At 40.5% G+C, this 16,472-nt stretch overlaps 2 protein-coding genes across 2 annotated transcripts in view; both read right to left on the bottom strand.

Annotated features, from left to right (window-relative positions):
• Positions 1-5,629, bottom strand: part of atp9a (ATPase phospholipid transporting 9A) — a 34,480-nt gene extending 28,851 nt beyond the window's left edge. The window contains exons 1-2 of the mRNA XM_080444179.1: positions 5,490-5,629; positions 2,503-2,647 (exon numbers count right to left, since the gene is read on the bottom strand). Of these exons, the coding sequence (XP_080300305.1) occupies positions 2,503-2,647; positions 5,490-5,557 (213 nt within the window). The 5' untranslated portion in view covers positions 5,558-5,629. The remainder of the gene's footprint in view (positions 1-2,502; positions 2,648-5,489) is intronic.
• Positions 5,630-7,301: 1,672 nt separating this feature from the next.
• Positions 7,302-14,646, bottom strand: sall4 (spalt-like transcription factor 4). Its single transcript, XM_080444148.1, has 4 exons — positions 14,568-14,646; positions 9,195-11,738; positions 8,798-9,099; positions 7,302-8,437 (listed from the first exon to the last, which is right to left on the bottom strand). Exons 1-4 carry the CDS (start codon positions 14,635-14,637, stop codon positions 8,003-8,005), a joined length of 3,351 nt encoding a protein of 1,116 aa, XP_080300274.1. The 5' UTR covers positions 14,638-14,646; the 3' UTR covers positions 7,302-8,002.
• Between the last annotated feature and the right edge of the window lie 1,826 nt (positions 14,647-16,472).

The raw sequence follows: 16,472 nt of genomic DNA, 5'->3' as shown, positions 1-16,472 counted from the left end.
AGCTGGAAGTAAAGAATAAGCAGATACGTATGTCCACCAAACAGATAGACGTACACATTAAGTGCAATATATTATCTGATATTTAAACTGAAAGGAGATTCTTGATATTAATTTAAATACATTAAAGCATTGCAATTTGCAATGCAAAATGCCATGGTCACTTTGTTTCTCCCAAACAAATCTGAGCTACTTTTAATGTCTGACTTCATATACAAAAAAGCCTCTCAAGATTTTAAGAGTAGTCAATGTGGAAAACAAATGCATTATGTAAAGCATGTTCAGTCAATCTGAACATGCTTGGTAACCTAGCTCTGTCCAAGTTATTTCCAAACCTGTAGCTTATAGGAGATCTACAACCTCGGTCACACTTTGAACTTTCATGCATTTTTTGGGATGGGCTAATAGTGATGTTATGACAACTCAGGCCAGCACGTGTTTAACAGCACATTGCCTAAAAATGGGTGTCTAAAAATGTGTATGCATCGCTTATGACTTATTTTCACAATTCAATTTAGAAAACAATATCATTTGAAGTTGTGACATTTTCCCTGCAAGAAAAAGAAACAACGACAACTTGGCTTGAAAACTAAACTTATTAATGAATGTAATTGACACTATTGGTTTCCTATGTTGAACCGGTTTGGCCTGCAGTACTTACAGTTCAGAGGAAGTCATAGTTTGTGTTGTTAAATCAGACATATTTTGCCCAACACAGTTTTGTTTCATGATCATTCATCTGCTTACAGAATCACAAACATTTGAGAGATCCTCAGATGCTGCCTTTTTGGCTATCCCTAGGTCATAAAAAAAAGTCTAATATATCGGTCAGGCTCTAGCTCTATTGTATGCTTTGGAATGATTTACCTGAGGAGATCTGACTGGAAAAGTATGTTATTTAAGCTTCTCCTAAAAACAAATTTGTGAATCTTTTACTATTTCTACTCCTAATTTTATAGCCTTTTATTTTTATTTCTTGCTTTTTAAATTATCTTACACACATATTTTGTAAAGCACTTTGTAAACCCTGTTTGGAATCATAGCAAGCTCTGCCTACAGATCTGTCCTCAAATAACCTGTAGCATTGCAGACCACTGAGCATTTGTCACAAAATGACTGCTGGTATGATCTGATGACAGCAGTCACATCTAGTGACAAGTGTCACCAGGGGCCATGCTTCCAAGCATCCCAGAGGTAAGCCAACAATCTGATGATAGGCATTTAGTAAACGTTCTCATCCAGGGTGAGATATGAGTGCAACAAGGCTAAAAGTCTAGATCGGAGTCTTAACACATTGGGTGCCAAAACCGTATATATACGGTTTTGGCCATACTAACATTGAGTGCCAAAACCGTATATATACGTTTTTTGAAAAAAAGAAAGAAAAAAAAGTTTTTTTTTTCATTTTTTTCCTTCACAGCAACAGGAGATATCACTCCTACAAGATTTAGACTCCAATCCACCTCCTGGTTAACTTATGACTTCAAAAACCTGTATCTCGGCTCCTGTGTACTTTTTTTTTTTACAATGTTAATTTAACTATTTTCAACTGGCTGCAACTATGGAACGGATTACCGAATGTTTTTAATTTTTTCCCCCCGATTGTACGAGACCTGTATGTGTGTAATGAGGGGATCACCGTGAGGACGGTGATCACTGAAAATATTTTGTGACTACTTGAAAAAGGTTCAAAAATTGTTAAAAATACTGGCACTCAAAGTATAATATTTTAATAAACCTCTGGCACCCAATTAATTGTACAAATGGAATGAGATGGACCTGTAAGGTTCCATTTGTACACTTTCAGAGTTAAATTAACAGAGGATTTTCCTGTGCAAGGGTGAAAGCCACATCGATCATTTCAAAGAATATCCCAATGTTACGGCTCCCTGGATAGTCAAAACCAGGGGTCTTCAACGTTTTTCAAGCCAAGGACCCCTTAGCTGAGAAAGAGATGAAGCAGGGACCCCCACTACATATTGTATAAAATTGTGTTGCAGATTAAACCTTTTCATAGATTTAATAGACTTGTTTGACAGCACTATCATTGTGTAGGGTTGTGTTGGACTCATGTTAATGTGTATTTTCAGACAGATAACCACTGGACTTTTTTCCCTCTGCACCAAACCTCTTTGCCGAAAATAGCCAATCTACAAGTGCACAACGCGTTGTGAGCTTGTAGATCTGCTTTTTTCGGCTAATGTTCCCCTCAGAATAGGGATGCTAGAACCAGTGGTTAATGTAAAAAAAGACAGAAAAAAGCTCCCATCACACAAAGACTTGGCGGCCCCCCTGTAGTAACTCTGAGGACCCCCTAGGGGTCCCGGATCCCCTGTTGAAGACCCCTGGTCTAAACCGCTCCTTTAAAGTGAATCAGGACCAGGCAGAGAGAGCGAGAGAGAGCGAGAGAGAGAGAGAGAGAGAGAGCGAGCACAAGCGTGCGAGAGAGGGAGGGAGAGAGAGAGAGAGAGAGGCGTAGGGGAGTGACCTCTGACTGACACTCACCCCAGGCAGGAAGGTGAAGAAGTTGTACTTCTGGTTGTTAATGACGTTCCTGGGGTACCTCTGCTCCCTCTTTTCTGGGTGGCCCAGCCACACAGTGCGGGGACGGAAGTCCCCCATGCCACAGCATCTCGACCACGGGCAGCACCTGGGAAAGAGCAGCAAAAATAATTTCATAAAAATCGCTCTTTATTTTATAACTGGACTTGATTATGTGAATGGGGCTCTAGTAGTGAAATTGCATTAACCCTTTTAGACTGGGAACGCATCTGTGTCATTTTAGATTTATTTGGCTACTAAAAAAACGGAACTTGTAGATTTGCTATTTTTGAAAAATCTTGAAAGTTTGTGCAAATCTTTGAATATGTTTTAAAGCGGACATTTTTAACTCCGATCTGTGCTTCTGGGGTCCCTCCCTGGAACAACATATTTTGAGATGGGGGTCCGCGGCCAAATACATATCATCCTGGTCCTTGACATGGAAAAGTTGGAGCACCACTAATATAGCAACATTAGCCTTTTCAAAAAACTGTTAGGATTTAGAAGACATTTTGTACTGTAGAATATATATTCAAAGATTTGCACAATTGTCACGACTTTTCAATAAAAGCTGATATACAAGCTCATAGCGCGGCACTCTGTGCCACACTATGAGCTCGTATATCTGCTATTTTTGAATAGCCAAAGAAATCTAAAGTGACACAGATGCGTTCCCAGGTTGAATGGGTTAACAAGAAAAAGGATAAGATATAAAAAATATTATTTTGGTTTTGACAAATCTCATATAGTTCATTCTTCATTGACCTATAGTAGATGGTGAGTGGAATGCATTTATATAGCGCTTTTCTCCACATTGTCTTCACATTGACCCATTCACACACCGATGGCAGAGGAAACCATGCAAGGCACCAACCTGCTCATCGGGAGCAGTTAGGGGTTAAAGGGTCTTGCTCAAGGACACTTCGACACACAGCCGCCTGAGCCACTGCCGCCCCGCACAGCTTTATTCAAAACCAGGATTTATTCAAAAGCATACATCAGCCTTTTCTGCCATCTATAATCAGAAACATCTTTATTGTCACATCACAGGTTTACAGGCGTAAAGAAGTGGGTGACATTTGTTTTGGTGCAAGCTCCATCGTTTTGGTTTAGAGAAGATATCGTTTAGAGAAGAGACAATCTCTCCATATTGCCCAATTTAGACCAAAAGGTAGACGTCTCGTTGTTAATGTGTTGCTTATTGAAGCTACAAACCCACAGAGCAGACAAAGCTGAGCAATGTGACCATGAGGGACTATAGAGATTGGACACAGAGAATAAATATTAACTTCATATGTAATAGGCCTTCCAGTCCCTCCACCCTACCCAAACATTCCATTTTAGTTAACATAGTGACCTCATATCATGCGGTGATTTCAATACTTGCCTTACTTCCTGAACTATCAAATACTGATTGTAAACCTAATAAACCATGTTTAACACATTACTACCTTATTTAAATAAGGAAGCAGTGGTGGAAAGTAACTAAGTACATTGACTCAAAAACTGTACTTGAGTATAATTTTGAGGTACTTTTACTTTACTTAGTAAAATCAACTTAGCCAATCTAAGCTCACAATGCGTTGCGAAATTGTGGATCTGCTATTTTCTAAAATATTTTTTAAGCCAATGCTTTGGTACTTTTATTCTAGTACAATTTGAATACAGGACTTTTACTTGCAACAGAGTATTTATACATTGTGTATTGCTACTTTACTTAAACAGCAAATTATTATTTAGCTACTTTCTTCCACCACTGTATAGTATTTCTTCCACCACTGTAAGAAAGGAACCATCACTTAAAACAGAGCTGTTTCTGTCTTTGTGGTGTTTCTTGTTACGTTATTCTGTAGCCATGATGGACAAACAATGAAACAACAGACTGCTCCCTGGCTAAATACTGTTTGAAAGGTCTACAAATTGGCTAACTACAGCATATGGTCTTCAAGACACATGTCCCGGCACAGACCAATCCCCCTGATGTCAGAGATGACACTGCACAAACGATTCTTGCCCTCCAGGGGTTCAAGTTTTGCATGTTTGTCTAGTTTAATCCTCTGTATAATCTAGCACAGCCTTCTGTTTCAGCCTTACACTTTAAGGTATATAGGCTACAGATCTACATGACATTGCAATCACATCTGAAATAATACATTTATACATCATTAGTATTTACTAATGTACAATAATCCCAACTCTGAGGCAGGTGAATTGGATGCAGGGCCTTACTTGCCTGTTTAAAGACCCATTACAAACCAAAAATAAATAAAATAATCATCATTGCTCTTTTTGTACAGTTCCTTGATAACATGTTGGGCGTTTGAATACCAGATCCATTTGTAATAAGTGTGTTTCTCATTTGTGTGACATCATCATGTCTGTTGGCAGGCTATATAGCCTGCTTGTCGTGACTAGCAGCTAGGTGTTTCTCCATCATTTAAACTAAGGCCCTGGTCTTGTGCGCGAGTTACAGTATAATTCTACAATAATTCACAACTACACCCCCCCCCCCCCCACAGACAGATTTTGGAAACGGTAGTCAAACTAACATGTAAATTGTGGCCTATTCGGTACACTGACAGATTAGGTCAGTCCACTAGAGCCAATAGAGTAAATATTGGCATGGGCGTCAATTCATTGCACTTGCCCCGATACTAGCAGCAACCGGAACAAGGATGTCTTCTGGCGCTGTAGCGTTTGGAGCTTTTTAGCAACGATGAATGGAAACATAATAAACATCAACGCGTTTATAACTGAACCACAGCGATTAGCTTGTTAGAAATAAAACGCGACATCGCTCAGTAGTAATATCAGGGACAATGCCGATGACACTGTAAACAAGTGCAATCGGCATTAGCGAACGAGCATAATGTAACTCACATCTGATCTGATGATCACTTTTGTTATTTTAGACCGTATGTTTTTGCTCTACATTCAATACCCTTCCTTACCCATTCCTGTTTTTACTGTCGTGTCTTTTCTGGCGTCTCACGGGCTGTAGTGGAATATTGTCCGTCATTATTCCTGCAGCTCCCGGGACCCGGTCGAAGCTGCGGGGCAACAATCACCTCGCTGTCTCTGTGTTCTGGGCGGAGGCTGTTCTATCTGTCACTCTGGGATTGTCTGCTTCTGGTGGTAGGCAACAGCAGCAAGACAGTAACCAGGGCAACTATTCACTACGTCTTTTCCGTGGAAAACATTATATTAGGGCGTTTTAATGCATTTATTATTTATTTATTATTAGCTCTAGCATTTTCAAGGTTTTCATGGTTTTTAAGACCAATAAATTGTGATACCCTAATCCAGTGGTTCTCAAACTTTTAATGTCATGGTCTCTCCTTGACTCTGACAGTATACAAATGAACCGTCAGGGTCCATTTGGTTGTGTAACTCTGACAGTATACAAATGTACTGTCTGAGACATACTTCAACCCCTCAAGGAACCCTGAGAGTACATGGACCGAGAACCACTGCCCTAATAGGCCTACTAGTTTTGTCCTCACTATGATGTGAACATGTCCATAGGCCTGCATCAAGACACTGTAGTAAAAACAGGCTAGTTGACTTAATTTGATTGTGGAAAGACAATTGCGTTGGGCATCATGCTTTAGTTGTGGATGCAAATGTATTTCATCGAGGATGCAAATTGATAATGGGATAAGACTAAACTAATCAAGTCATTGGATAGCCAGTACTGGAGATCAGCAATTTCCAATCTAAAAGGTGACTTGAGGGAAATCAGGGATGATGCAAATCAGGGATGATGCAAATACTCAAGATCAAGCCAGCATGGAAATATTAGGCTTTGAAGGGACCAAACATTTTCAAGACTGAACCAAACATTTACACTGGTCCATGATTAAAATAAATACCATAAAAATGAAAACATTTGAAAAGCCACCCTGATTTTATTTTTCAAAAAACATGTAGGTGAAGAAACAAAAATTTAAAGAAACATTTACATTGTAAACAAGCCAAAAGGGCTCACTTTCTTGAATTGTAGGAGACAACTTTAAAGCAGTTCTGACACATTATGAAAGGCACAACTTGGTAAATGCACATCAATGGGGAATGTACAGTAGGAGCCTAGAACTATTCTGACCATTCTGAGATGCGTAAAGTGTCCAGTGGTACATTCAGTACGATCCAACTCAGCAGGTTGAGAATGAGATCATATCAATCACATACTCAATGTATTGGAGAATGTACAGGGCACTGAGATTAGGAAGGCTCAAGGAAAAACTAAAATCTAGACGAGGTAGAAATGTACGCTTCCAAAACGCCATATTACAATATAAATAGTACAAATGCTATAACAGTTGATACAAGAACGTAGAAAAATGTCAGAATTAATCAACTAACAAACCTAAGATTACAGCTTTGTAATAATTGGGAGAAGTTGTACATTTGTTATCAAAAGAACATAAGAGGAAAGAAAATGACAACATTGTTTATTTGCCCTCTTCCAGTATGACCATCATGGTTATAACAAAAGCAAGAAATATGAAATGTAACACCCGCCCGCCCCCCCAAAAAAAAAAAGGAAATATAAAGTGCAGGTATGAAAACATTTGGGAAGTTTGTAACCTTCAGAAATCAGCAATCCAAAGTGAGTCTTCAGCAGTACAAGGAGCTGAAAACTTTAAATAGATTCTTGTAAACTGGGATGAACAACTACGAAGAAAATTTTAAACGCTACACGGTTACAACATATTGAAGTATCACAGACAGAACCTTCATTACAATCTTATGGTGCATTAAAAAGTCAACAGCAACATTTACAATTCACTCTAGGCACTTAGCAACTTTTCAGGCGACTACTGAATCTCAGCAGCCAACAAAGACGTTTATGAATGACACCATCGTAAACCATACTACGAAAAATAGATGGTGAGCAAGAGTGCCTTAATGTGACAAGGAGCAAGACAAAGTTAGCCAGAATATTGGAGTCTTCATGACATAACTCTTCAAAAGAACATGTAACTACAAAACTGTACAATTCCTAAAGTTCAAATATGGCACAATAGAAGAGTAGTCATGAACAGATAAACGTGGTTAGCTAAACTATTGTTCCCCATCAACACTAAAACATCATGTCCATAATATCAGTCACTCCCTGAAACTTTCCCTCCACAATTCGAGTAAAAGAAATCCTTCAAAAAAGTACATCAGGGAGACAGTCTGAAGTAAAGCAGTTTCAAGTAAGTTATACATTCAATTTCTGAATATGCAACAAAAAAAGTCACAGAACAAAAATACCCGCATAAAAAAAAAAAATACAACTACAGTAGTTATATCAAGTTGAACTAAGAAAATAACACTTGTGATTTGTTCAAATCAGGAAGGAGAGAAAACTGCAATTAATTTAAACATAATTATGCTCAGTGAAGGTTTACTATGAAAACTGATTGTACCCGTCATTGCCTCTGAACATTCAAAACAGACTAGATAACTAGTCACAGGCCTAATTAACTGCAATTTTACCCTCCTCCATGAAATGTGGGAATTGTGATTTTGGCACACTTTCAGGGCTGTTCTTTTCTATTTCAGCCATGGTAACTGGCATGCTAGAGTGGGACCCATCCATCTTCATGAGGCCTCCAGTTGATCCAACCAAGGGCCCACCAGCGAGGCTCCCTGGGAGTGGGATGCCGCCGCTCTGAATGACAGAGATCTCATTGGTCTTCATGGCTAGGCCACTGCTGAAGGCAGCAGCATACTGGTTCCACAGAGATGGGTCAAAGTTGATTGGTGGAGTGCCCAGCTCTGTGGGGGCCTGCATCATCTGTGGCAAAATCTTGGCTTCAGAGTTCATTGCCATCAGGGCCATGGGATTATCCAAAGACAAACGCTGGCCTCGCCTTGATGTGTTGTTCCACATGTGTGTTCCAACATGTACCTAAAAAAAAACACAAAAGTATTAGAAAAAAAGTGATGGACATTGCTGTGAACAAAAAAGGATAAGTGATGGACATTGCTGTGAACAAAAAAGCATTGATCCAATTGCTTTAACCCATTAAACGGGGAAAGTATACGTGTCATTTTAGATTTTAGCGTTGGCTATTCAAAAATAGCACATCTACAAGCTCATTGCACATCACTTCGTGCCGCACTGTGAGCTTGTACATCTGCTATTTTTGGGGAAAAAAATATACCTTGAAAGTGTGAGAACTACAGATTTAGAAGGCATTTGCAGAATCGGCCTCAGATCATGGGTTAAACAGTATCACCATATGCACATGAGGGTAAAACATCTTACCTTGAGATTTCCCTTGGTAGTGAAAGCCCGGCTACAGATGGTGCAGGCAAACGGCTTCTCCCCTGTATGGGTGCGCTCATGGATCTGCAAGGCACTTGCTGAAGAGAAGTTCTTCCCACAGTTATTACACAAATGCTGTCTAGTCGATCGCCTCGCCAAACTGTTAGCAGAGGACATGCCTGCGCCCTGAGACATCTGGGAACCAAACAAGCCATGGGGTCCAAGGGGATTCTCTTGAGGGATCTTCATGTCAAGGCTGGCCAGACTTGGAGGCATCCTCATGAAAGGCATGTGACTGGGAGCTGTAGAGATAAGGGGGGGGGGATTAGATTACATACATTCCACATTCAACCAGTTACATACAACTGTTCATACTTTAATAAAACAATAAACTCACCATAGTCTCCATTAGAGTAGTCTCCATTAGAGAAGTCTCCATTAGAGAAGTCTCCATTAGAGAAGGACAGGCCTGGTTCTTCTTTAATAGCTTCTTCTTTAATTGCTTTAGGAGTGAAGCTATTGGGTGCCGTCAAGTCAAGGGCACCACTCGACTCATTGCCATCTTGAGCGCCACTGTCGGAGTTCTGCCTCGAGCCGTTACGGGAAAAGTCCTCAGCCATTCCATATTCAGGAGACTTTGACAGGCTGCTTCCCATATTGAAATTCACCGGGGAAGAGGAGTGAAACGACATGGCCGAGTCTGAGATGGCGGGACTACGGCCGTTCTGATATTCCAGCTCCCTGGGAGCTGAGGGGGATTCTTTGGGCGTCCTCCTCTCACTCTCTGATGCTGTGCTGCTCTGGCGTTTCAGTGCGAGTGCTGAAGTAAGATTCTTCAGAACATCCAAGCTGGAAAAAATGGATGGAGGAGGAGGAGGCTGCTGCTCCTCAGAAGTTGACGGTGGGAGGGAATCTGAGGTGTCATTCATCTTCTCATCGGAATCCATCTCGGCATCCAGCTCTGCCTCATGTTCATCTATGCTTTCGTTGTAACTGTTAGCATCCATGAGCTTTTCGTCTGCTACAGAGGAATCCATTGATCCAGCGGTTTCATTTTCTGACACTGGGGTGTTGGGAATCTGCCCACCCATATGCATGCGAATGTGCTGCTGTAGAACCACTGCATTTGTGAACTTTTTCTGACAGATGGGGCATGAGTGCTGCATTTTCAGAGGGGTATTAGCCCTGTGGACTCCGTAATGGGCCTTGAGGTTGCCCTTGGTAGAGAATGCACGGCCACAGATCTTACACTTGTATGGCCTCTCTCCTGTGTGCGTGCGGTAATGCATCTTCAAGGAGCTCTGGCAGCTGAGGATCCTATGGCAGATGACACACTCGTTTGGGTCACTGGTTCTCTTTAGGCCGTCCACCATCTGCTGGAGTTTTGCCGTTCCGGAGCTTTGCTCTCCTGAGATGGCATTTCCATTCATGTTGGAATCCTGGTTCTGATCCAACCCCATCTCATGGCCAAACATGTTTGAGGTAAGTGATGCCCCATCCCCTGTGGATGGAGAGGGTCTCTGGGTGAATGGGTCAGCCCTAAAAGTCTCAAATGTGGGCTTGAAAGCTGGCATGGGTGGTGGGTGGATCGCAGTAACTGGAGGAGCTAGTATGGGCTTCATATCAAGTATGGGCTTCATATCAACCATGTTGGCAAGCTCTATGGGCATGGACATGCCATAGGGAATGCCACTACTTGTGGGAACATTGTCAAGGTGCTCTGGCACAGGATATGGGTTCATCCTGATATTAGGAAACTTATCCCTATGCCTTTGGAAATGCACTTTGAGGTTTCCTTTGGTTGTGAAGCGGTTCCCACAGATGTTACATTTGAAGGGCCTCTCTCCAGTGTGGGAACGCACATGTATTTGAAGAGCACTGTCATTCCCAAAGGACTTCCCACAGTACTTGCACTTATGCCTGATTACCAACGACTCACCATTCTTTGAGTCTGATGGCAGGCTAGGAATTTTTGCCTTTACTTTCTTAAAGGAGTCAGCCCCCCCTTGGAGGCTGGGGAAAGCATTGGGGAAAGCCAAAGCTGCCGGAGAAAGGGGCAGCAGTGCTGGCAGGCGGCTTGCCAGATCTGGAATGTCCTTCGAAATGTCTGTTTTAGAAAAAGACACTGTGCCCGGTCCTCCACCCAGAGAGGTAGGCATGCCATGGGTTAGAGGTAGTTTTCCGTGCTTCAGGGTCTCCATAGAGAGGCTCTGGCAGCCTGTTCTTTTACCAATCAGAGCTGCTGCAGCAGAGAGCTGTTGAGAGAGGTGGGCACCGAGGGCTTTCAGGGGGTCCACCACTGCCCCTAGTGCCGAGTGGAGACCCTGGGGGGCCATCATGGCTACCTGAACTCTGATCTGTTCCGTGAGCTGGATCTGCTGGAGTTGCTGTTGCTGCAGACAAACCAACTGTTCCAGAATCATTGGGATAGCCTGCTGTGTGATCTGGGACAAGGGGGCAGATAATATGTGGGTGGACGTATGCTGCGTGACAGCCACTTTAGTGGAAGGCATTGATTCAAGGGTGACGTTCGAATTTTGCACCTTGGGCGAGGTGTGGAAAGGCACCTCTGCGCAAGAAGACATCTCTGCTTCTTCCTGTTGGCTTGAATGCTCTGTGTTCAATTTTGTTTCTCCTTCTTCTACCCTTTCCATCAGCTCTGTGTTGCTATTCGATGGGGAATGGCTGCTGGACTGTCCATCATCATGGTCACTGGTGAGGCCCTCAGGAGAACCTTGTGAATATTCCTTAAGCAATTGATTTCTTTCGCCATCATTCATGATGACCACCTGCTGACTTTTAGTGCAATTTTTCTCATGGTCGAGAAACTCTGCCTCATCAAAGAATTCAGCACAGCACTTGTTGCAGGCCCTGGTCTCGTCCATCTTGAACCTCTTCATCTCGTTCCCTGCCTCTTCAGTTTCACCATCTGGAGCGATGCCTATAAACAGAATGACATCAAGTTTAACATTACAAACAGAAATTCACAGCATACTATAAATACTAAGTACACTTTCATTAAATAAATCACATACTGCATGTCCTAATGCAGGTGTGTGATGATGTGGACTTACACACCTCAGTTGTGGATAAGGATAATGCCAAAGGTAATTGGGAAGTAATGTGGCCAAGCAATGAATCTAAAGAATGGCACCTTACAGTTGAAACTTGAACTTGCCAATTGCACTTAAGAGCCAGCAGAGGGCATCCATCTACTGTAAACACTAAAACCTCATCAGGACACTGCATTTATTTGCTACAGAGATAAACATTTAATGTTGACAAACTGCTAAATCAACATTGGTGTTTAATACATTCTTATGTAGACTACTGATCAGAATGTAAGTCTTTAATTAATAATCAATAACACAGCTTGTCTTGCATAATGTAAAGTCAAAGTAAGTTTAAACCACGGATATTTTAGCTATAGATGATAGGCAGTGGTAGAAAAAGTACTAAATTTTTTTTTTAAGAAGAAGTATCAATACTGTAGAAATCTGTTACGTAAAAACCCAGAATTCAACATTTACTTGAGTAAAGTACAAAAGTATTGGTAACAATATGTACTTAAGGTACCAAAAGTAGAAATACTTATTATGCAGAATGTCCCATTTCGCAAGTTTACAAATGTATACAAATCTTTTGAAAATAGCAGATCTACAAGCTCAGCTATTTCAAATGGCCGAAATGTATCTTTTGAAAATAGCAGATCTACAAGCTCAGCTATTTCAAATGGCGGAAATGTATAAAGTGCTGAAGTGGGTAATGTGTGTTTTGTAATGTAATAATCAAAATCTACAAAGAAACTAAAGTTTTCAAATAATTGTAGTGGAGTAAAAGTATAGTATTTGCCTCTTGGATGTAGTGGAGTAGAAGTAAAAGTAATGAACATTGGAAATACTCCAATAGGCCTAAAGTAAAAATACAGTAAGTAAAAAATTGTTTGAAAAAAGTACAGTACTTGAGTAAATGTACTTAGTTACTTTACACCACTGTAGATAGGATACATTTTCATATTGTCTGCTCACTAGGGGGTCATTTCACAAAACCAGTAGCATTGTCAAAATGATTCCCGAAAAAAGGTGTGTAGTCATGCAAATTGCAAATTGCATTGCAGCCTAGTGTAAACAGACCCACACTATTGCAGGCATTGCCGTGCAAAAGGCACCTGTGCCAAGTAAGCTATATGCTCAAATAAACCGACTTCAATATGTTGGCTTGGGGGCTACATTTATACACCACCCCATAGTTCTCAAAACGAATAGAATAGCCTATAACAAAGTCAAACGGGTCCAACACGAAACCTCTAACACAATTGAGGTGAAGTGAAAGGGCATCACCACTTGATGGCGCATGGCCTGAATCTTATCACCTTTATTTTAAAGGGTTCGTGACACGAGGTGAGAGAGACTACACGTTAACATTTCTGAGTTAAAAACTACAAAAGTCACAAAATGACCCAAAAAAATGAAATGTTCTAAACGATTAATATAGAACTTCATGTCTCCATCTAAAAGGCCAGACCCCAGTCACCCCACCAATGCAACTAGTCGCAAATACTTGCAACAAAACAGTTTTAAAGGCCATTCCACATCAACTCCTTGCAACTACCATTGGATATAATGGTTGCAAGTAGGCCAGTTGCATTGTGTGGACCGACCTTAATAAGACTTATTCGAGGTTTCAGAATTCTGAGGTGTATATATCAAGAGCATTGCAGGGGCTTGTTGCATATGGCAACACCAAACGCACCCCCACCCTGTCTGTCTCCACAGAAAGACCACTGCTCCATCCCCCACCTCTCCACAGATGTACCAAAGGAAACAGTCATGCATTAAACTGGGGGATTTATTGCCTTTTAGGTCAGCGTACTCCCCACTAGTCACATTTCATAGTTCATACACGGTTGTGGTTACCTTTGTTTAAAACTTAACATAGCCTAATATATGCGCACGGTACCCGTCCGCGTGTCCACAAATTATTATTTTAAACATTGTACCTGTTCTACACACGTTTGTGGAAACGTGGAGAACATGTACAATGTTTAAAATAATAATATTTGTATACCCGAAATGCATCAATGGCATAACTTCAGACGACCATCCAACACTCAAGTCAAAAATCATCCATCCCCAAAATTCACAAGTCACTCGAACAGTACCAGGTAAAAACTAACATTAGAGTCCATAAACAAAGTTTGAAAGACATATTAACCAATGAAATCACACCGATCAAAGTTATGTTATCATCACAGCTAGTTTCCCAATCAAATAACCACTTTGTGCTTTAATTAAAGTTATACTCAAGCAGGTTATTGATGGCAACACTTTTTTCACACAACAATAGCAGATGGATTTTCAACTGTATCTTACACACCAGTAGAGAAAACACGTTGGCGAAAATCGACGTCTGATTCAAAGCTTAATTATAAACGATGTAATCCACGTAAACGTTTTCAATAAAAAAAAAGTTATAAATGTCTGAATAGTCTGGCAAACTGTCTGATAAATCTAGAGCGTCTTCAGATTTTCACCTGCACTCGTTAAAAAAAAGTTCCGATATTAATCCCTCATCTTTAGCTCCACAGAAGACAGAACACGGTGCTTTATTTTCGGAACATGGTCAGTGTTCCAAGGGTCAGCATAAGGCTAAACAGGTCAAAGTGCGACAGAAACAATGTAAAATGGCCCCGAACTCTTCGATCAAATATACATAAGTTTGCAGCACGACATGGTAAACTTATCGCCAACTTTCCCTGAACCAAACTCACCATTTAGTGCCGATCCAGGCTCATCTGAGTTGTTGATGTGCTGGGGTTTTGCTTGCTTGCGCCTCGACATGGTGCCACAACCAACCATCGGGGGCAAATAATAACGCTACGATTTTCCTCCCTTCTTTAGGAAAATTAGCCTCTCGAGTAGAAATGCGCATGTCAACGTCGTAATTATTATTATCAATAATGCATTGCGATTTATCATGGTCCTCTGACAGCTGATTGGCTCCAGTCCAAGAGCTCACACATTATTCAAATGTGGGTCCTATTGATGAGGAAAGCAGAGTGCCAGGAGGGGGCGGGTGTAAGCAGCCACTAGTGGATGGACGCAACGGTGGGAGGGTGGTGGGAGGGTAAGTCATACAGGTCTGTCTGTCCCTGTTCATGAAAATGTTTGTCACTGAGGAAAAAAGTTCAATTTCCCTCCGGGGTACAGTCTCAATCAATTTGTTTTGTGCAGAATATCATCATATTAATTGTATAATTAGTCAGCTGTATAGGGAAGGCCACATTATAATCTAGGCCTATACTAACTAAAAGTAAGTGTATCCTACTACTGCATGAATAATAATAAAAAGTACTCGCATTGTGTACTTAAAATACGTTGTAAAAGTACCAGTATTAAACATGTACTTGATTAAAAGTACAAAAGTATTAGCATCAAAATATACTTAAGTACTAAAAGTACAAGTACTCATTATGCACAATGTCCCATTTCACAAGTTTTTATTAGGTATACAATCCTTTGAAACTAGCAGATCTACAAGCTCATGTGTCGCAAAGCGATGCATTGTGAGATTGTAGATGGGCTATTTTCAAATTGCCAAAGTATATGTCTGTGGTATATGGTTAATATGTTTTTTTAATAATAATAAAAAATCTACAAAGTAACTAGTAACTAGGGTTCTCAAATAATTGTAGTGGAGTAGAAGTAAAAGTATTGAAAATGGGAAATACTCCAGTAAAGTAAAAATTCCTCAAAAGTACAGTACTTGAGTAGCCTACATGTAGTTACTTTCCACCACTGGTCATAGGTCTGTCACTGTTCATGAAAATGTTTGTTACTGAGAAAAAGTTAAATTTCCCTGCGGGGTACAGTCTAAATCAATTTATTTCAATGTATTTTGTGCAGAATACCATCCTATAAATTGTATCATTGGTCAGCTGTTTAGGGGAGGCCACATTATAATCCAGGCCTACTAACTAAAGGCAACTGTATCCTACTATCTGCCTGAATTGAAAAGTCTAGATGTGATCATTTATCGTTTTGACTTATAGGACTGATTAAATTGTGCTTCAGTAAGATCACTATAACTGTTGAGAATAAACATCCAAAGTATCATTATGTGATGTGACAATAAACACCTTGACTTGGACAACGTATTATGTCTCCCCAAGCAGGTACTGAGGAGCATGATAGAAGTCAAGGGATTCGGTGCTGGAGATATAATTGCGAGTAGGGGTGTAACGATACGTTTTAACAACGATTCGATACGTATCACGATACTTGGTTGTCGATACGATACATGAACGATACAGGTTAATTTAGAACGATACGATACGTTTCGATTCAGCGATTTAGTCGATACGATACATGAACGATACAGGACAGGTTAATTTAGAACGATACGATTCGATTCAATGATTTAAAATCGATATAGTAACTATTTATTTACCCAAAAATTCTGTGTGAAAAATAAATACCTGGATACTGGATATAAACCCCTCTTTCTCTTTTCTTCTTCTTAAAAGTACTTAGTATTGATATAATTGATTATTTGCATTGCAGAACGATTCGATACGATTATTTGCATTGCAAAACGATTCGATACGATTCAAAGTCAAACGATACGATATTTAGCTGTTTGCATATCGATATAGTAGATCGTTGAAAATTCAAAA

This window comes from Gymnoscopelus braueri, assembly GCF_963280865.1.
Source record: "Gymnoscopelus braueri genome assembly, chromosome: 12".
Lineage (NCBI taxonomy): Eukaryota > Metazoa > Chordata > Actinopteri > Myctophiformes > Myctophidae > Gymnoscopelus > Gymnoscopelus braueri.
The sequence above is the reverse complement of the archived record's forward strand: the minus strand, read 5'-3'. Positions and strand labels throughout refer to the sequence as shown.